This window comes from Delphinapterus leucas, chromosome 6, assembly GCF_059928025.1.
Source record: "Delphinapterus leucas isolate spDelLeu-1000000601 "Yukka" chromosome 6, BTC_Dleu_Yukka2, whole genome shotgun sequence".
Classification (NCBI taxonomy): domain Eukaryota; kingdom Metazoa; phylum Chordata; class Mammalia; order Artiodactyla; family Monodontidae; genus Delphinapterus; species Delphinapterus leucas.
Window position 1 is genome coordinate 8,231,412 of NC_143134.1, and position 21,677 is coordinate 8,253,088.

At 40.3% G+C, this 21,677-nt stretch overlaps 1 protein-coding gene across 5 annotated transcripts in view; it reads right to left on the reverse strand.

Moving 5' to 3' along the window:
* The window catches only part of SPOCK3 (SPARC (osteonectin), cwcv and kazal like domains proteoglycan 3), a 424,772-nt gene that overhangs the window by 273,482 nt on the left and 129,613 nt on the right, over positions 1-21,677 (reverse strand). For 3 of the 5 annotated variants that reach the window (XM_089912671.1, XM_089912669.1, XM_089912670.1), the window contains exon 2: positions 18,626-18,671. The exons of 1 other annotated variant lie outside the window; for it this stretch is intronic. In XM_089912671.1, the coding sequence (XP_089768797.1) occupies positions 18,626-18,671 (46 nt within the window). Of the gene's footprint in view, positions 1-18,625; positions 18,672-18,775; positions 18,785-21,677 lie in introns of all 5 variants that reach the window. One more of the 5 variants, XM_022594842.2, reaches the window with a different exon arrangement.

The following is a 21,677-nucleotide window of genomic DNA, read 5'->3' on the forward strand; positions in this document are numbered from 1 at the left end:
AGGTATGTGAGGTAAACATGAAGTGTCCAATTTTTGCACATGACTTAATTATTGACTATAAAGATGCTCAATTACCAGCTGGTGTTTCAGAGGCAAAGATGCAGGTGGCAATGCTGGTGGGCACGCCAGCTGTCTGGCACTGGCAGGAAAGGAGAACTGGAGGACGGGACCCAGGGCTGGAAGTCCGCCAGCCTCACAGGTTACAACACCGCTGAACTCTGGCTTCAACGTCAGTAAAGTCATGTAACTGTCCTGTATGGTTCCTAAGGCCACAAGGAACATCGTGCCTCCATCTCTGTGGGTGCTACATGCCCAGTCAAGGCTTGTAACTCATGGCTGAGACCTAACACAGACACGAGGTGTGCTCACAGGTAAGCCCATCTCTGCAAAGAAAGGATACAGGTGTTCTACCAAGACACACGGGTTTATTTCAACTCAGTTTTCTTAACTATCGTAGGAAACAACAACAACAGCAACATAAAAAAGCTGAGAAGAAAAGAGCCTGACTTTAATGACATTTTGTTCTGTCTCCAACTCTAAAAATTATCAGTTGCATTTCTATTTAGGTTCTGGAAAACACACTAAAGGTCTCCACTGTCATTAACTCTTAAGATGCTAATGAGGCAATAAGGAGTGATTATCGTGTTATTTTGGGCCAATTTGGACTCATCCTCTTTAGTTTCCTGTGAAAAACTACTACAGAGAAACCCGAATTCTTCAGTTACGACCAATGGTTTTATTTCTCAACTGCTCAAGCTCAGCACAGATACTCAGCAGGGCTGCATTATCACCCACTGTGATTTAATTTAGTTCAAAGCCATTGGCAGAGATGTTAGTCATAATATCATGGTATCATGACATCATCATCGCAATAAACATGACCACTAATTTATCAGCAGGAAATCAGCAGGGCCGAGCATGAATACAAGACTTTTCAAAACTAAAAGGAATCCTTGACTAGAACTAATTTACCTTTGGGCATTTTTAAGGGTTTATATTTTTAAATAAATGCTCAAGGTAGCATCATGTTTGGGAAAACAAAAAAAATGTATATTCGTTCTTTAAAACTGTAAGTCAAGAAGCTATACTTACCTGATAACATGTTATTAGGCATCATTACTGCTGCTGCTGTTGTTAAGTGTCTCGTGTGGACTAAGTACCATCCTCACTACCCCAGACAGACTATCTAATCCTCACACGTCCTGTGCGGGAGGAGTCTTTGCTCATCTGAAGACAGTAAATGAAAGCAAAATTGTGTGAAATATATTCCCTGAAATATAGGGGAAGAATTACGCTGAGTCAGTGGATACGAGGCAGGCAGGTCCATGGTAAGTCTCCACACAAGGCACAGCCCCTCCAAGGATGCTTAAGGATGCTAAGGCAGCATCCTTGCCTGCCTCTGCCCAGGTACCAGAAACATTTGTATGAATTTACTGAAGGTGCTGCTATCCATAAACTGTCTCAATTCTCCATGTGAATTCACTGGATGAAGATTCTCCTGAATAAAATCACAACCAATCCTCTTCTTTCTTTTGATTATTGCACTTCAAATTCATCAGTTGTTTTATCACAAGTGTCTCACTGAATAATAAATTATGTTTGTCATATACTCCTGACTTCAGAATTCCCTTCTGTCCACAAGAAATTACATGTAACATGAGAAAATAAATAGTAATGGAGTAGCCACTACCTTCTTTCTGAAATGCCTTATAACAAATAACTTCCAGAAAGAATCTGAATATTGGAACAAAAAGATTTCCAGATTCTGAAAACCCTCTGAATTCTCTCGAATTCTAGAAAGCTTAAATAAAAGTGTAGCCAACCTAGAAATAGGGGACAAAATTTTTAATTCTATGTATATAAAATAATATTTATTAGTTTTCATGTCCAAAAAGTCAATCTCAAGCAAGATAATAAACTGAGAAACTTAGGGATAAAATTTCAATCCAAATACCCAAGGTTTATTTACCAAAAAACAACAAAAAGAAACTGCTGAAAACCAAAGAAAGTAGGCGTGGAAAGGAATAACTGACAAAAAAAGCCATCCCTGTATTTCTCAGCAGGAGATAATGAATGTCTTTTGCGTAATTGAAAGATGGAGATAAGGTTTGAAAGCACAGCTTGAGGGCGAGGTAACCACCTAATTAAAAACAGGGCTGCCTGTGGAGCATAACTCAGCAGTATGGTGACAATTCCCTTCTATCAGCTCAGCAAGACAGCCATGTTCTGTGATTAAAACTATAGCTCTCACACGTGCACCCCCAAGAGCAAACTTTTACTAAAGATAAAGCATGGCCTCTGAGATCTGTATCTGTGAGAATTTCCATTAACTTAAACTAGTGGTGCTCTAGCCAGAAAAATTACTGCCACTTATATATCTGCATATAAAGCAATGCTAAATGTACATGAAAGGGCACAGATATTTTGAACTAATCAACAATGACGTCATTTTCATAGTGAAATAAAAGTCACAGTGAAATAAAGTCTTTTTTGAATAAAAAGATAATTTATCTCCACGCAGTTTTAAAATCTTGAGACTCTTCATATCAGGCAATTATTTTGTCAACAAATACATTTGTACTTAAGTATATTTCGAGTAATGTATTAGTTCTCAAATTCACATCTATCATTGATAAAATATACTGTTTTCATAAATTAGTTTAAGCTTGATAGGAACTTATTCAGGATCAGTTTAAAATAGAAGTAGACTATAGTGATTAGCGAACAAGAGAGAGTTGACTCTGTCCAATTCACACTTAGATCACCTCCAAAGAAAAGGAAAACACAACAGGGGTGAAGAGTCTTAAGGCACAAAAATGCTATTTCTTCTACAGACTGTGACCGCACAGACCTGACATACGGGCACACTTTTGGTTTGTTTTTGTTTTGCTTTATGGCTTTCATTATTTCTATATGGTTATCATGACACCTAAGTGTGACCCCATATGTGGACTGAAGGGCGATGTCTGAAAGTGTGCAGGTTTCAGTGTCATGAGAGCAGAGGAAATAACGTAAGAGACGATGAGAGATATACATGTATATCATCATATACATACATAAACATATAGATAGATACGTAGATAGATATAGAAATAGGTAGATACATACATAGATGATAGATATAGAGATAGGTACATACATGATAGATAGATAGGATAGACAGATAAAGAGATATAGTGATAGAGAGAGATGATAGATAGATGATAGATAGATGGATAGATGATAGATAGATGGATAGATAGATGACTAGATAGATAGATGGATAATCTCCTAGAGTATGAGACAAGTCCCAACAGGACCCCGTTCCTTTGCAGAAGAAAACAAAGAGTCCCCGTTTAACAGGGAGGTGGATGGACCGAGGCCACTCGCTCTGCAGACCCACCTCCTGTGGTGTATCTATCCTGCTGTCAGGCTGCTCTCCGGCCCTTCATGAAACCTGGTCTGTAGCTTCCTTAGCCCTGGTAACTAGTTATCCGTCTCCTTTCCCGCCACAATGCCTGCTGGCAGACTCCTCCCAGTTTCCCGGCTCTTGAGCCAGACCTGCCGAGTTCATTCACATCTTCATCGCTGTGCCCAAGGCTAGAGGTCCTCTGTCTGAACAGGGACACAATGCCGGCTAAGTCCTGCCGACTCAGGTGCCTACTGCCAGGAGCTCTGCAAACACTGCCTTTCACTGCAACCTCACATCACTCGTGCAGGCAGCGCCCTGCAAACCCGTCTCTGCCACTCTACCCCTTACCAGCCAGGACCTGAACTGAAGTCTTCACCACAGCATAGACACAATCATTAAAGATAAACATCCTAGGGCTTCCCTGGTGGCGCAGTGGTTGAGAATCTGCCTGCCAATGCAGGGGACACGGGTTCGAGCCCAGGTCTGGGAAGATCCCACATGCCACGGAGCAACTAGGCCCGTGAGCCACAACTACTGAGCCTGTGCTCCTCAACTAGACAGGCCGCAATAGTGAGAAGCCCGCGTACCGTGATGAAGAGTGGCCCCCGCTTGCCACGACTAGAGAAAGCCCTCGCACAGAAACGAAGACCCAACACAGCCAAAATATAAATAAATTAATTAATTTAAATAAAAAAAGATAAACATTCCATTTGGGCTTCGGCAACAAAACTCCCAACCATATAATCCTGTTTCTCATCCTCACATCTTAAATGTTTACGAAAGACGATTTAACGTTATCTTGCCAAAAAACTTAAATTAGGCTCCCCCTACTGCTGTCGTTACCCACTGACAGAACATGACCTTCCTAATAAGACACACACTTGCCTGACCTACCTGAGCTGTGTTTGGTGTGCCTAGACGATATATCAGTGTGTTTCCCTGGACTCTGAATTCTGATGGTCTGGCCTCAGGTATCTTCACCTGCTTTTCTTCTCTAAGCTACGTGGGACACACCCAAGAGTCTGGGAGCTCCTGCTCCTTCAAGGCAAGGTCTTCTTGACCTTGTTTCTTTCCTTCTGTCCCTGGTACAGTGTTGTGCTGAGGCACAGTTCGACTGAAAATACCTTTCAGTTCTGCTGTAAACCAGGCACAGAAGAAAATACAAAAAATCACCTTAAAATATTTTTGCTGACAGTTATTTGGGATGATTTTGATTATCATTCAGTGGACTCTCAAAGAAGAGACGTGTGCTGTCCTCTGAAATACAGAACTTCTTGAATGGAAGGGTCTACTCATATCCTTCTTTAAACCTTCTCTGCCAAATACTGTCCTTTATGATGAAAATCTACAACTCACGGTGAGCAAAGTTATAAAGTCACATATCGACACCATTCTATATTCTAATGAAAATCAATGTGGCTTTCTAGATTTCTATGGTCTTACACTGAAAACATCAGGTGAGCAGAGGGATGGTTGCCCTGTTACCTGTTATGTCAACAACCAGAGCATTCTGAGAGACCCACACTGACGCAATATTTTGCGATTTTAGTCTTAGAGGTCACCTGGAATGTTTACTTCTCCCTGGATGAGTTTGGGTCTAGCTCTCTATTTTATTCTTACTGCCTGAAAGGGCTTGACCATGATGAAGTGGTAACACAGGGTGAAATGTAGGTGATGTGATGTGTCTATGCAGGTTCATGAAGTGTAACAAATATACTGTCTGGTGGGGATGCTGATGGCGGGGAGACTGTGCCTGTGTGCGGGGGGCAGGGGGCTTGTGCTAAATCTCTGGACCTTCTGCTCAACTTTGCTGTGAACTTAAAATTGCTCTGAAAAATAAGGTCTGTTTTTAAAAAATGTAATAAACCGTGCTTAAAAGAGTATCTTTCTGTTCAGGCCTTCTCACCTTTTAAACAGTAACAGAAATAAATTCCCAGGCTTTACAGGTGAAACACTGATAAATCTTTTTAATACCATGACCACAATCAAGAAGCTATGTTTTCTGATCAGATTATTTAAAAAAGAAAAGTAATTATTTTAAAGGGGGGGCATTTCAATGTTACTCTTTTAAAAAGACGATTATGCTGTAGAAAATTGTTTGAGTAACTGAATCCAGGGTGTATACTCCTTTTTACTCCTCCATACATGGTACTGATAAGCCTAATTGGTTTCATCTTATTAATTACAAATTGTAATGTATGCTGCTTAATACAATAAGAAACACTGCTCTACTATCATTACTCTAAACTTGTCAAGGAAGAAAATTTTTCACAAAATCTCTCAAAATAATTATTATTCAAGGGTATGAAGCCCAAGAATTTCTGTGACCACTCTAGCTATTAAAAAATACTATAGAATGGACGAATACTTCATGTCAGGGCAAGAATACTGTTTTCAAATAAATAAAAGTAGTAAAAGTTTACTAATTTTTTTCAAAAGAAATATGAGAGAGAGAGAGAAGGAAAAGTACTAAACATTATATTACTGTGTGTATAGGTTTTACACGTCTTTCATTCAGTTTCACAACTTTTTGAATTAGAATTTGTTCCTAATTTTTTTTTTTAATCAGACGAAGACACCTGTAGGATGGTTGTGTCTGGCACGAAGTAAGTAGCCAGGATTCCTCAGCTGTGACTCTAACTCACGTCTCAGTGGCCCAAGCAAACATTCCCCACAACTGGCCATTTATCTCAGGACCTCAGGAGCGCCTGGGCAGAGTCACCAAGAAACATGCTGAGGAAAGAGGAAAATATAAAGTCTGGGGCGAAGGAGCAAAATTAGCGATCTATAAAAATTTTGTATTAAATAATTTGTGAAATGTCAGAACTAGAAGAAACTGTGACCATGACATTCCAGGGTCTCTGTGAAGAGCAGCTGAGGATTCTCATCTAAAATATTCATTATGGGGCTCCCCTGGTGGCGCACTGGTTAAGAATCCGCCTGCCAATGCAGGGGACACGGGTTCGAGCCCTGGTCCGGGAAGAGCCCACATGCCGTGGAGCAACTAAGCCCATGCGCCACAGCTACTGAGCCTGCGCTCTAAAGCCCACGAGCCACAACTACTGAGCCCACATGCCACAGCTACTGAGGCCGTGAGCCACAACTACTGATCCTGCGCTCTAGAGCCCGTGAGCCTCAACTACTGAGCCCGTGCGCCACAACTACTGAGCCTGCACTCTAGATCCTGCGAGCCACAACTACTGAGCCTGTGCTCTAGAGCCCACAAGCCACAACTACTGAGCCCATGTGCCACAACTACCGAAGCCCACGCACCTAGAGTCCGTCCATGCTCCACAACAAGAGAAGGCACCACGATGAGAAGGCTGCTCACCACAAGGAAGAGTATCCCCCTCCTCGCTGCAACTAGAGAATGCCCGTGTGCAGCAACAAAGACCCAACACAGCCAAAAATAAATAAATAAAATAAAAATAAATTTATTAAAAAAATAATAAAATAAGATATTCATTAATTTAAAAAGTGATTCATTAAACAAAAACTCCTAAAAAGAGTATCATATTGGTTAGTTTCTAATATTCCAATAATTTTCATGTAGAAGAATGAATTTATTCACTCTTGATCATGAATATAGGACCCCAAATTGGACATAAGGAAAAAAATGTTTGTTTAACTTAAGAAGCTGCCTTCACATAGTAAATGCCTGCCTGGCACATCTGAGGAGAAAGTCTGAGTCCAGGCTGGAACCCAGGCTCCCTGAGATGCAGGCATTCCTCAGCTGTTTTAGTGACAGGATACAGGCACCTCTGAGTTTCAGGGCCAACACTTCAATAACCTAAGAACACATGTACTTTTTGTTTTCATTTCGGCCGTGCCACACGACATGTGGGATCTGAGTTCCCCGATTGACCAGGAATCGAACCCAGGCGCCTGGCAGTGAAAGCGCGGAATCCTAACCACTGGACCGCCAGGGAATTACCAGGAATTCCCAACACATGTACTTCTTTCCTCCAGTGCTTGTAAAGGAAGTGAGGTGAGAATCGTGGTCAAGAGACTTCAAGGAAAAGTACTTCCAAGAAAGTATTCCACAAAGGCTTTCTTATGTCGTTAAAACATTTTCTTGCCTTGCGGATATGCTGTAATTGTTCCCAAGAAATGGAAATACACCCACTGCAAAAATCCTTGCACTTGTTGGATAATAATTACATAAGTGAGTTTAAAAATCTATATTCCTCTATTCTAAAATTAGAACACAAGTTACAAACACCTCCTTTCCTCGGTAGTGGAGCAATTCTAAACAGGGTACCACGTACACTGGATGATTGCTAGCTATCGCTGTGTCATCCTGATAGGGACAGAGTAAAGGGACGAAGTAGGTGATTAAATAGTTAAGCCCACTAGGGGATCGTAAGTAGAGAAAAAAGTATGGGAGACCCTGTGAGTTAATGATCACTCAAGAAAGCAGGCTTGCTTAACAATAAAACCAAGCAAGAGAAGCATGAGACATGCGCCCAGACAATAAAACCATGGTGGAGGGCTTCCCTGGTGGTGCAGTTGTTGAGAGTCCACCTGCCGATGCAGGGGACACGGGTTCGTGCCCCGGTCTGGGAAGATCCCACATTCCGCGGAGCGGCTGGGCCCGTGAGCCATGGCCACTGAGCCTGCACGTCCGGAGCCTGTGCTCCGCAACGGGAGAGACCACAACAGTGAGAGGCCCGCGTACCACACACACACAAAAAAAAACCATGGTGAACTGAAACCCACACCCTGCCCAGTGAGCTCAGTAAGTTCATATTTCCTAGGACACGCTCCTCTGTGCACCTTAAAAACAAAAATATAAGGAAAAGGTGACATTATACTGAAAACTGCGACGATTTACCATTTTTTAGCATATGTTACCACCCCTCTCCTAAGTTAAATAGTGCTGTGACAATCCCGGCTTGACCACGTAGGGACAAGAAAACTCCCCCACCTTGTGTGAAGGAGCTGATGTCTACTCAAGAATGAGGAAGCAGGTGATCCTCTCTCCCTCCCCACTTTTCCTTTGATGATAAATACGGAGCCCACTAAATTCTAGGGGCAGCGCTGGATTGCTTGCCGGCATTTCTCACAAGCGTCCTACACTAATAAATCACTTCTTACCTACCACTTTGCCTCTGGCTGAATTCTTTCTGCGCCCAGACATAAAGAACCTAACCTCCTCGGACCCCTGCTCCTACCCCTGCCCACACTTCCTGCGGTTTCGATCCCTACCGTGTCTCTAAAAAATACATCTGAGTTGAGAAACAGAACACATGCATACAAGGCTAGAAAGAGGAAAGGACTCAAACACACTAACAAGAGACTTCAGACCCAGCTATGCCTACTAGCTTTGTTACCTTTACCGACTTCTCTCAACTTGTTTCCTTTGTAAAGAATGTATCTACTTTTTAAGGCTGACTGACACATAGGCAGTGCTTGTTCACTGGAAACTATGCTTCTGTCTTTGGGGGTTTGCTGATTCCCACAATCCATTCTCAAACTCCTTTGCACTTGCTTCTGGCACCAGCTCTGAAAAGGCGAAGAGGTTATTTAAAATTCCCTGACATTTTTGATTGCCTTCAAAAGAACAGCTGTTTTGACCATAAACTTCTCAGGACTGCAAAACAGAATGAGGAGATGAAAGGAATTATTTTCATGTCACTACTCGTACCCTGTGATTCTCAACTGTAACTGCATAAAATAATAAATTGTAGAACTTAAAGCAGAAATATATACATATCCATCAGGAGGGATATTGTTTTCAAGAAAACAAAATAACAAATATTGGTGAAGATGTGGAGAAATTGGAACTCTTCCTCATTGCTGGTGGGAATGTAAAATGATACAGCTGCCCTGGAGAACAGTATGATGGTTCCTCAAATAATTATCCATGGAATTACTACAAGATCCAGCAATTCCAATTCTGGGTATATACTCAAAGGAATTGAAAGCAGACATTCAAACAGATATTTGTATTCTAATGTTCATAGCTGCATTTTCACAATAACCAAAGTGGGGAAGCAACCCAAGTGTCCATGAATGGATCAATGGATTAACAAAATGTGGCACATACATAATACAATAGAACATTATTCAGCCTCAAAAAGGAAAGGAATTCTGACACGTGCTACAACGTGGGTGAACCTTGAGGACATGATGCTAAGTGAAATGTCAGTCACAAAAGGACAGACCCTGCATGATTCCGCTTACACGAGGGCCTTAGAGGAGTCAAATAATAGAGATAGAAAGTAGATGGTGGGGACCAAGGGCTGGCGGGGTGGGATGGGGTGTGACTGTGTAATGGGGTCAAAGTTTCAGTTTGGGAAGATGAAAACAATCTGGAGATGGATGGTGGTGACGATTACACAACTGTGTGAATGTATTTAATAACAGTGAACTATACACTTAAAATGTGTAAAACAGTAGATTTTATGTTATGTAAGTTTTGTCACAATTTTTAAAATTAAAACACACACACAAACTCACAGGAAGTGCCCCAAATCTGTCCCAGACAAATTAAATCAAACATTCAGGGATCGAGCCCAGGCAGCTGCATTTTAACTGGGTGCTTAGTAATTCTCATGTGAGGCAGGACTGAAAAATCACTCCTTTATCCAGGGGAGGATTCCTGCTTAAGTATCATTTCCTGTATATCTCTAATGTTTTTCAACCTTCACAATACTTATTACTAGGTTAGATTAACAAGATTTGAGATAAAGATATTATTTCTTATGTATCAGAATAGAATACCTTTGAAGTGAATTTGATCAATCCCTCGCTCTAAAAATCTGATTCACAATTTACTAACACATAAGCTCACTGAAAAGAAATAAATATAATTCCCTTCTTGCCACCTATGCAGGCTACTGTGATACGAACCAAATGAAGTACCATTAATCTTGATTGTATCTTATAAATTAAAAACACAGACCAGGTCTTTATTATTCTGTGCAGGAAAAAAGGCACTATCTGATATAGAATGAAACAATCTAAGATTCCTGATTCCTATATTTTATAGATTTTGGTATAAAACAAAATAAATACTGTTCTTGTATAAAGAAATCAAAATTGGATGGGGAGAGGAAATACTTTTCTCACTTAAAAGTCCTGTGTAGTTGTACACCCTGACATAGGGTAAATGAAGACACCCTGTTGGTTTCTACGTTGAACACAGGTTTTTTTGCAGGTTTTCCAGAGGGTTCTACAGCCAAGGTTGCCAACATGTGTGATATAACTAACGTATGATGTAAGAGGCATGGTCATTAGCCCTTGAAAACCCTAACAAGTACTCTGTCCAAAGTGATAAAAAAATCTGAAATCAATTCTTGTGTGTTGATCAAATAACGGTTCAGATCAAATAACGGTTCAGAATTTACATTTTTAAATGAAAGCATTTTTAAATGGAAAATTTTTAAGTGGAAGCATTTAAAAATATTGTAATCTGGGCTTTCCTGGTGGCGCAGTGGTTGAGAGTCCGCCTGCCGATGCAGGGGACGCAGGTTCGTGCCCCGGTCCGGGAAGATCCCACATAACGCGGAGCGGCTGGGCCCGTGAGCCGTGGCCGCTGAGGCTGCGAGTCCGGAGCCTATGCTCCACAGCGGGAGAGGCCACAGCAGTGAGAGGCCCGTGTACAGCAAAAAAAAAAAATTGTAATCATATAAACATCTTTGCATATTGTCTCCACTGAATTTCAGTTCTGGGAACACCAATTTTTCTACTAGAAAAGTGCCCAAATACCCCAGCCCATGAACTAAATAGCATCGGGGACCAGTAAGCCTCTGCTGGGAAGCAGGGCAGCCAGGCCTGTGGTCCACACGACCAATCAACACCTTCTCAGAACATGAAAAATTATCCTCGTGGAACAAGTGAAAAGTTAAAGGCATCTGGGAGAAAGACAATTCCTACATGTGTCACCACATACGTGCACCTTCAAGAATATGGGGGTACATTTTAAGAAGGGAAAGATGAGTTTGGGGGGTGTATTTTCCCAAACACAAGTCTTCTTCAATTTCAGAAATAATTACAGCCACAATACTCAACAGCTCTGTTCACTGAGGGGGAAAATGCTCCAGATGAAGCCTCCACAGCTTTCCCTTTGCAGCCAGAGGCAGGTTGCAGAGGATGCCTCAAGCTGTGACTGTGGGAATATGTGAGATGCTTTGCAAATGAGTAGGAGAAATTAGGGGAATCAGGTAAGTTCTGAGACCTGCTCCTGGAAAGACAGAAGCAGTGGATAAGTGTACAGCTAAGTCTTCTTCTCAGCCCTCCACTCCCGGGCAAGGATGGCTCATGCAGACACAGAGCTAGCTGCCCGTGCTTATCTCTCGCAGCTAGATTTTGAGCGGCTGGCGTTTAGGAATGGTGTCCTAGCACATCACCTCTTCAGGAACGTTTGTTTAATTTAAATACAACTTAACCAGCCAGTAGGAGTCAAGCTACCCTTCCCAGAGAGGGCCAGGCTCAGAAACAGAGCACAGTGCGAAACTGCGGTGACACACAGATGCTGACGGAAGCACAGCTACACTCCTGCCCTAATTCCATATCCCTGGAAATCTGCACCAGCAGGGGAAACACATCAATAACACAGAACTGATCTGCCTGAGATCTCTGGATCTATTAAATTCAGCTTCTTTACGTAATTCACCACACGGTAAGGACCAAGGGGAGGACTCTCAGCTGGTTTGGAAGGTAAAACTGGGGAAATACAGAAAACACATTTAGCCTGAATCTCTTTCATCTCGGGGCTCGGTAGATATCAAATGCTGGAGAAAAAAAACTTTTGGATAAAAGGTGATCCTTAGATACACAGCACTTCGGGACACGTAGATTCTCTAAACAACTCTCAAGAACGAAGGCTAAAAATTTCAGCAACTTAGCTATTGCCCAAATTAACCCCCAACCAAAAACAAGGCAGGAAGAATGTAGTAAAAAGGAAACAAGTGACTATGTTTTAAATCTACAGCATATTTATCTGAAGCATTTATTAAATTATTTTAAATCCTTATCATGCTGCCCCTCTAGGTTCATTCCTGAACTACCCCTTCAGTTTCTCATGGCAAACACAGAATTTTTATGCCATGTTCAAGAAGGTGCACGTCCTCGTTAAAACTATTTTTCAGGCGATTTATGTTGCGTCAACTAATGAACAGAAGTAATGGCACAGAAAATTCTAGGTAGAGCAATCAAAAGCAATTTATTTATGGCATCAGTATACTTTCTTTTACTTCAAAGCAAGTTCACCATCACCAAACTACATTTACTTTAATTCATTTAAAACCGTTATATTTTTTCCAAAACTCTTACTATTTTAGTGCTTTAAAATAAGTGGGAATGTTCTGATTAATTAAAAAAAGAAACTCACATGAAATGGAAAATGTCAAAGAAAAACCAGAGGGCAAATAAGCTATATGTGAACAATCAGTTGATTTTTACCTTGAGGCAAGTTTGCCTGTGCCAACATGTGTGTTTGCTGAGTGTGTAACTATGTAACCATGTTGTGTATGTATGTGTGAGTACATCTACAGATATACATAAAGAGGAGCTTTGCGCTCAGAAATTATGCCATTAATTTTATGAAATATTAAGTAACATTTAAATTAGTGGTATTTTTGCATATTTTGTGGAACATAATAGAAATGGAAGTAAATTATAATTTTAAATGAGCATGGTAAAAATTATACAAACATTATCAGAAAAATGTTCTATGCTAACGTAAATTTTTCTTTGCTCCTTTTAGAAATATGCAAGACCCCCAGTAAAGATACTGGGGAAAATCAATTTATATTGATATGATATTGATGTCCATAAGCCAAGAAAAATGTGATATATTAAAACTTAAAACACTCATAAAAAGTATTCTGAATTATGTTCAACAGCTCAATCATTTTGAAAATGATCCTTAATGGAAAGTTCCTTCATCAGAAAGAACAAGGAGCATTTGAAGTTAACATATGTCAAGTGTCTATTCTATCCCAATGAGATGACACTATCTATCTTATTCAAAGCCAGATGAGAACAGGATGATTTTTCTCACTCCCCACTATAGTCTACAAATGGGTTGGTTAATTTGACTCAACACAAAAAAACAAAATAGAAAAAAATACATGTAGTTCAAACTAATTTTCCCCTTCTTTCTTATTTTTTGAATACAAAACTTTCCCATGTATATTTATCAACTATATGTTCAATCAATCAAAACCTGATAGTGTACAAAATATCATTTTAAATACAGAAACAAAGCTAACAACAATATTTCAAAGCTCAGTCAAGTAAATACTTTTTTTTTTTTTTGGTGGTGGTGGTACATGGGCCTCTCACTGCCGCGGCCTCTCCCGTTGCGGAGCACAGGCTCCGGACGCGCAGCCCCAGTGGCCATGGCCCACGGGCCCAGCCACCCCGCGGCATGTGGGATCCCCCCAGGCCAGGGCACGAACCCGCGTCCCCTGCATCGGCAGGCAGACCCTCAACCACTGCGCCACCAGGGGAGCCCTAAATACTTATTCTTAAAGCACAACCTTCAAAATTCCATTTGTATGCCATTATTTCATCTTAGTGCTACCATACGAGTGACAGTACCTCCTAGCAATCAGGAAACGGGGTGCAGGGGTCACACTGCCTGGACCTAAGGCCTGCCAGTTTGTAGGAATATGACCTTGGCAGGACCTTCAACGCCTCAGGCCTCACCTTCCCCATCCACCCAGCAGGGTGACCGTGAATATTAATGAACTAATGTAACTCATATACTGAATACTTAGAGCAGTAACTGCATATAGGACACTTTACAAACATTAGCTATCATCATGCCTGAGCTACTCTCTGCTTGATAAATATGGTATTTGACAAGTTGTTAGGTCAAAAACTTCTTCAAATAGTAAAGTACATCAGTCTTACCAGTACCTCAGGATTTGGAAGCCTCTCTATAACGATCTCTTTTTCTTTTTAAACAAGAGATAAATTGCAGTGCAACACATATTCACACACACAAATGAGAAAAACAAAGCATCTTATTTGTAATTGGCTACACCAAGTACGGCAAATTTAAGTGTTAACATCCGTTTCATAGATAACTGCAATTTTTCAAGGTTTATGATTCCACAATAAAAATTCATTTCCCAAGAAAGCATGCACATATATCTCAGTCTGCATTTCATTGCAGGCATACCTCAGAGATTGTGGGTTCAGTTCCCGACAACCACAATAAAGCAAATATTGCAATAAAGTGAGTCACATGCATTTTTAAATATAAAATTAAAAAGAAAAATATAAAATATATTTTATATATAAGATATTTAAAATATATAATAGTTATGTTTACACTATACTGTAGCCTATTAATTGTGCATTATGTCTAAAAAAAACAATGCACGTACCCTAATTAAAAATACTTTTTTGCTACAAAATGCTAACCATCCTATGAGCCTTCAGTGAGTTATGACCTTCTTGCTGGTGGAGGGTCTTGCCTGGATGTTGGTGGCTCCTGACTGATCAGGGTGATGGTTGCAGAAGGCTGGGGTGACTGTGGCAGTTTTTAAAAATAAGGCAACAAGGAAGTTTGCCGAATCAATTGACTCTTCCCTTCATGAATGACTTCTCAGTAGCATGAATGCTGTTTGATGGCATTTTACCCACAGGAGAACTTCATTCAAAATTGGAGGCAGTCTTCTCAAACCCTGCTGCTGCTGCGTTATCAACGAAGTTTATGTCACATTCTAATCCTTCGCTGTCATTTCAGCAGCCTTCACAGCAGCTTCAGCAGCAGATTCCATCTCAAGAAACCACTTTCTTTGCTCTCCCATAAGAAGCGGTTCCTCATCCACTGAAGTTTGATCCTGAGATTGTAGCAGTTCAGGCACATCCTCAGGCTCCACTCCTAACTCTAGTTCTCCTGCTGTTTCCACCACATCTGCAGTTCCTGCCTCGACTGAAATCTTGAACCCCTCCGAGTCATCCATGAGGGTTAGAATCAATTCTTCCAAACTCCTGTTAAGGTTGGTATCCTAAGCTCTTCCCATGAATCATAATGTTCCTCTTTGATCCATGGGCTGCAGAATAGATGCTGTGTCAGCATAGCAGATATGATAAACGACATTAATCTCACTGTCCATCTCCATCAGAGCTTTGGGTGACCAGATGCCTTGTCAACGAGCAGTAACATTTTGAAAGGATTCTTTTTTTTTTTTTTTTTGAGCAGTAGGTCTCAACAGTGGGCTTATAATATTCAGTAAAGCATACTGTAAACAGATGTGTTGTCATCAGGCATTGTTGTCCCATTTATAGAGCACAGGCAGAGTATATTTAGCATAATTCTTAATTATGGGATTTCCAGAACGGTAAATGAGCATTGGCTTCAACTTAAACTCACCAGCTGCATTAGCCCCTAACAAGAGGCTCAGCCTGTCCGTTGAAGCTTTGAAGCCAGGCATTGACTTCTCCTCTCCAGCTATGAAAGTCCTAGATGGCATCTTCTTATAACAGATGGCTGTTTCGTCCACACTGAAAATCTGTTGTTTAGTGTGGCCAACTTCATTAATTATCTTAGCTAGATCTTCTGGATAACTTGCTAAAGCTTCTACATCACCCCCTCGCTGCTTCACTTTTATGTTATGGAGACCGACAGCTTCTCTCCTTCAACATCATGAACCAACCTCTGCTAGCTTGAAACTCTTCTTCTGCAGCTGCCTTACCTCTTTCAGCCTTTACAGAACTGAAGAGAGTGGGGCCTGGCTCTGGATGAGGCTTCGGTTTAGGAAATGTTGTGGCTGGTCTGATCTTCTATTCAGCCACTAGAATTTTCTCCATGTCAGCAAGAAGGCTGTTTGGCTTTCTTAGCATCCATGTGTTCACTGGAGCAGTGCTTTTAATTTCCTTCAAGAACTTTTCCTTTGCTTTCAGAACTTGGCTCACTGTTTTTGGCCTATCTCGGCTTGCTTTTTTTTTTTTTTTTTTAAATCTCTGTTGAACTGTAGTTTATTCACAATGTTGTGTTAGTTCCAGGTGTACAGAAAAGTGATTCAGCCATATATGTATGGCTGAATACATATATATATGTGTATATATATTATATATATATTCTTTTCTAGATTCTTTTCCATTATAGGTTATCACAAGACACTGAGTATGGCTCCCTGTGCTATACAGTAGGTTCTTGTTGGTTATCTGTGTATATGTTAATCCCAAACTCCGAATTTATCCCTCGCCCCACCCTTTCCCCTTTGGTAACCATAAGTTCATTTTCTAAGTCTGTGAGTCTATATCTGTTTTGTAAATAAGTTCATTTGTATATTTTTTGTAGATTCCACATATAAGTGATATCATATGATCTATTTGTCTTTCTCTGTCTGACTTACTTCACTTAGTATGATAATCTCTAGGTCCATCCATGTTGCTGTAAATGGCATTATTTCATTCTTTTTTATGGCTGAGTAATATTCCCTTGTATACGTGCACCACATCTTCTTTAACCATTCTTCTGTCAATGGGCGTTTATGTTGCTTCCATGTCTTGGCTATCGTAAATAGTGCTGCAATGAACATTGGGGTGCAAGTGTCTTTTTGGATTATGGTTTTCTCAGTATATATACCCAGGAGTGGGATTGCTGGGTCATATGGTAGCCCTAATTTTAGATTTTTAAGGACCCTCCATACCGTTCTCCATAGTGGCTGCACCAATTTACATTCCCACCAATGACATACCTTCCTCACTGGGCTTCATCATTTCTAGCTTTTGATTTAAACTGAGAGACTTGTGACTCTTCTTTTCACTTGAACACTTAGAGGCCAGTGTAGGTTATTAATTGGCCTAATTTCAGTATTGCTGTGTCTCAGGGAATACGGAGGCCCGAGGAGAGGGAGAGAGACGGAGGGAAGGTTGGTCGGTAGAGCAGTCAAAACACACAACATTTATTACATCTATTGTCTTATTTGGGTGGAGTCCGTGATGCCTCAAAACAATTACAATAGTAACACCAAAGATCCCTGATCACAGATCACCATAATAAATACAACAATCATGAAAAAGTTTGAAATAAGGTGAGAATGACCAAAATGTGACACAAGACAGGAAGTGAGCAAATGTTGTTGGAAAACTGGCACCAATAGACTTGTTGAATACAGGGTTGCCACAAACCTTCAATTTGTAAACACAGTATCTGCAAAGTGTAATGATGTGAAGGATATTTGCCTGTATTTTTTCACTGCCTGTCTTTTAGTGCCTTTCACTTGACTTACAGTAACCAAATCAAAATCATTTTTATGTAAATCCCACAAATTAACACACTGGATAATAACAGTGAAATCACGAAGTAAGGAACAAAGAAAGTAATGTTACAGGAGGGGCAGGATGTGAATTGGTGTTTCCGACTGAAGGTTAATTTCTACGTTGACCACAATCCTTTGTCCATCCCAGCTGGTCCCTACTCAGAGGCTGGCTGAGGTAGCGTTCATCCCAAATATTAGGAAACACAGCACAATACTGTAAAGCTTCCTTTAACGGCATAGTATGGCTCATTTAAAAAAACAACTTCTACTTTTAAGTAATACTGCTCCATGGATACCATGTTATGTAAGGTTACTACAGACGATGTAAAGTAGAAATTTCAAACTTTAAAAGAAAGAGTCTGGTTCTAATAGTGTACAGTTTGGTAAACTAATCTGTTTACTAACATAATTATGACTGCATTGAGATCGGGCATCTCCTGCACCCAGGGAAGGGCTTCCTGTCCCGTGTGTGTGTCCTGCCCTCCGTCTCAAGGGGGCCAACCAAGACTACGAACTGCGGGTACAGTTTTTCAATACAAGAGTTTTCCTTTCGGGTCTTACTAAGACACCAGCTGAGTCTAATTGCCAGACTGCTCCATTTTAAAGGAAAGCTTTTATTTACTGAAAATGAGACAGCAAAGCCATTTGTTTTGAAATTTTGCAAAAATAAATCTCTTTCCTAGTGAAAGTACTTGAATATATCTGAGAACTGGATGAAGTGACTTGTATCAACTAATGAGAATGGACACAGTATAGTTCAGAAGCCTAAATCAGACAAATCAGATATGATTCTAAAAATGAGAGACACCTTGACAAATCACAATACCTAAGTAACTTATCTCTAATATTCTGAAGTGAAAGTAATTATGGCATGAATTTTTTCCATTCATCTAAGCTCTCCTATTTAGTATTTTTAAATCTAACCAGGCAATAAATATAATGTTTAAAGTTCAGTGATTGTAAACATGTAAAAACATTTATTGGAAAGTAATGACATTCTTACCCCCATCGAAGGCCTTTCCTGGACTCCAAGTGCGGAAATAATCATCCTAAGGAGAAAAATAATGTGAATTGAGTGTCTATGAGTAACTAAAACGTAAAGATTCATATAAAATCAAAAATAAAATGTGAAATACAGAAGCTGAATACAAACCTCTACTTCCTGCAGTGGCAAGCAGTAAATTACAAAAAAAAATAAACAAAAAGAAAAAAAGGAACAAGAGAAAAACAATAGTTATCAAATGAGAATACATTGTTAACACGTTATAGAAGTATCTTTCAGTAAATGTGTTTATTTTCATGGCAAGTCAACATTTACTATACTGTAAGAATTTAACTGTTTTGGTTGCCACGTCACCTAAATATTATAATGCGATACTTTCAACGCGCAGTATGACACACAATTACGTGAAGCTAATAAGCTTATAAAAGCATCCACCAGTTTCCAATTACACAACTGCATTTTGCACTAGTACATGAGTAAATGGAGGGGGGAAGGGGGGATAAATTGAGAGACTGGGGTTGACATGTACACACCACTATGTATAAAACAGATGATTAATAAGGACCTCTGTATAGCTCAGGGGACTCCAATCAATGCTCTGTAATGGCCTGTATGGGAAAAGTACCTAAAAATGAGTGTACCTATGTATGTGTATAACTGATTCACTTTACCGTACACCTGAAACACAACATTGTAAGTCAACTATACGCCAACAAAAATTAATTTAAAAAAACATGCTATAATTAAATATGAAATGAATAAGGAAATTGGGGAAAAGAGCCACATATTTGGCTATAAGATTTCAAGCAAACAAAGTAAACTGAACATGAGATTTCTGTTCAATTAAGTGTCCCTGAGATAATAAAAAAAATTACTTTCTCCTCAAAAAAAAACAAAAACAAAAAAACCCAGTAACTGTAACAGTTACCATAGCAGGAAACATACCAGGTGACTCTGCAGCGGCCCAGACACTATAAATATACTTTATGAACATCAGTCACATCTAAGGAATTCATCAGAATGCACCGGGAAGCTTGAGAAAAAATGTGCACCTAATTAAATCTTGCCTAAAGTTTCAATCTTTGATATGGGAAAGAATCATTACATTTACTGTATATTTAGTACATTTGACCATAAAGCACAAAAGTGGGGCAACGGATAGCGCACAGAGCTGAGTCAACTGACTGACTCAATTTTGTTCACCGTTTTTACCTAAAAGCCTTGTAAAGGCACCTCAAACAGATCATCTCTTATGCAAACAGAACCAGTTTCACTGTTCAAATTAATAAGCTATTTCCACCATCATAAGCAAGAGAAGTGCACTATGGGATGCTCCTTGATGAAACAGTCCCCAGCCCCAAATCCTAACCCACCAGAAACCTCAGAATGTAGGGAACCCAGAAGGCCAAGCAGAGATTCTTTCAAGCTTCTTCTACCCTCTTTGCTAACACCCTCCCGTGTACTGGGAGGGAACGTAGAGCATTTTAATTACAGAAATAAATATACTTCCCTAATTGATTTATTGAACATTTTTTAATTGTTACAAAACGTTTCCCTTATTGTGACGAATCACTCATTACCACCTTTTTCACCCCCATCTCTCACCCTCAAAGGAAAGAAGAAAAGAAAAACCACAGAAGACACGTCTGTCTGTCTTCTATTTATGTTGAGATAGAGTTATAACAAGAGAGGGAGCATTTTAGGGCAAAACACGCTGACAGGTTCTGCACTAAATTATCCAGGATTAGATGAAGGATGGATAACACCACTGGATAATTAGACAAATACTGATTGTTTAGTCTCATCTTAAAATCTCACTTTTAAAAAAATTACAGCATGATACAAATCTTGGGAAACTAGGTTTTCAAATCAAGTACCTACACTCAAATTCTCAAACTTCAGCTGAAGATCACAGCACACTCACGTAATCACATTTTCAGGTTACCGCTCACTGCGTGGGGAAGATGACTGTGTTCCATTCCAAGCGTGGAGAGAGTTGGGATTCTGCTGAAACACAGGCAAAGCCAGACTCTGGCACCTGGTGATGGCTCTGGAGATGCAGACCTGAATTTGAAGTCTGGCTCCACCATCTAATAACTGCATGAGGCTAGAGAAAAAGATGGTCTAAACCTCAGATGCTTGTACTAAAGTCGGAAAACGAATACCTACCTGGTCTGGTAAGGGTGGTGCGGGGATTAGTTACAAAAATGCAAAGCACCAGGCCACTCCTGGCAAGAAGCAGGTGCTAAAGCATGTTTGCCAGTCAGAAGGACTAAGGTTATCCCTTTAGTGTCTGGTCAACATCACCACCGGACAAGTTGTCATGACTGCTGACAAAGTCCTGTAGTGTTTCTGTTTTTTTGTAGAAAGAGCTACGGACCCCTCATCACAGTTTTCAAAGTGATGTCCACACTGCAACCCTCCCCCAAATGTCAGATGTGAGATGCAGAGAACTTTTTCAAAGCCAACATTAATGACTGTGGTTAATGCCAGAAGACAAGTACTTCTGCTGTCCCCTCAGACTTTCTGAAGCGGTACAGCTACCACGGCACCATCCAGAAAGGTGCGAGAAGGTGTTTCCTACAATGGTGACTCTGGGCTGTGGAAAGGCTGGCACAGGAATGGAGCTGACACTGAGGCCTGATAACATGACAGCATCACGCCTGCCACGACACGGAGTGTTTGAAATACTCTACACTGTACGGGTTAGCAGGAAGTACGTGGGCATGTAGAGAAAACAACGCGATGGTAAAAGCGAACCTCGAAAACTTAACTCAACGTCCTTCAGAATAACATGATCACACTGGCTTATTCTGGGATCAGAGCTATAAAAAATCTGTAATCATAATGTACAACATGACCTGGCTTTTTGTTATGTCAAGGGCATCACGGACAGCTGGCCATCTGACATGGTAAAGAAAAGCAAAGTCCTTCCCCTATTAGCTATTTTTAGATATTTTTCTTTGTGTTCTCATATCACGAGACTTTTATTTTTCTGAAAATGGTTTCACCGCATTAAATCTTAGGAATGTTGCCAGGATGAGAAATCAAA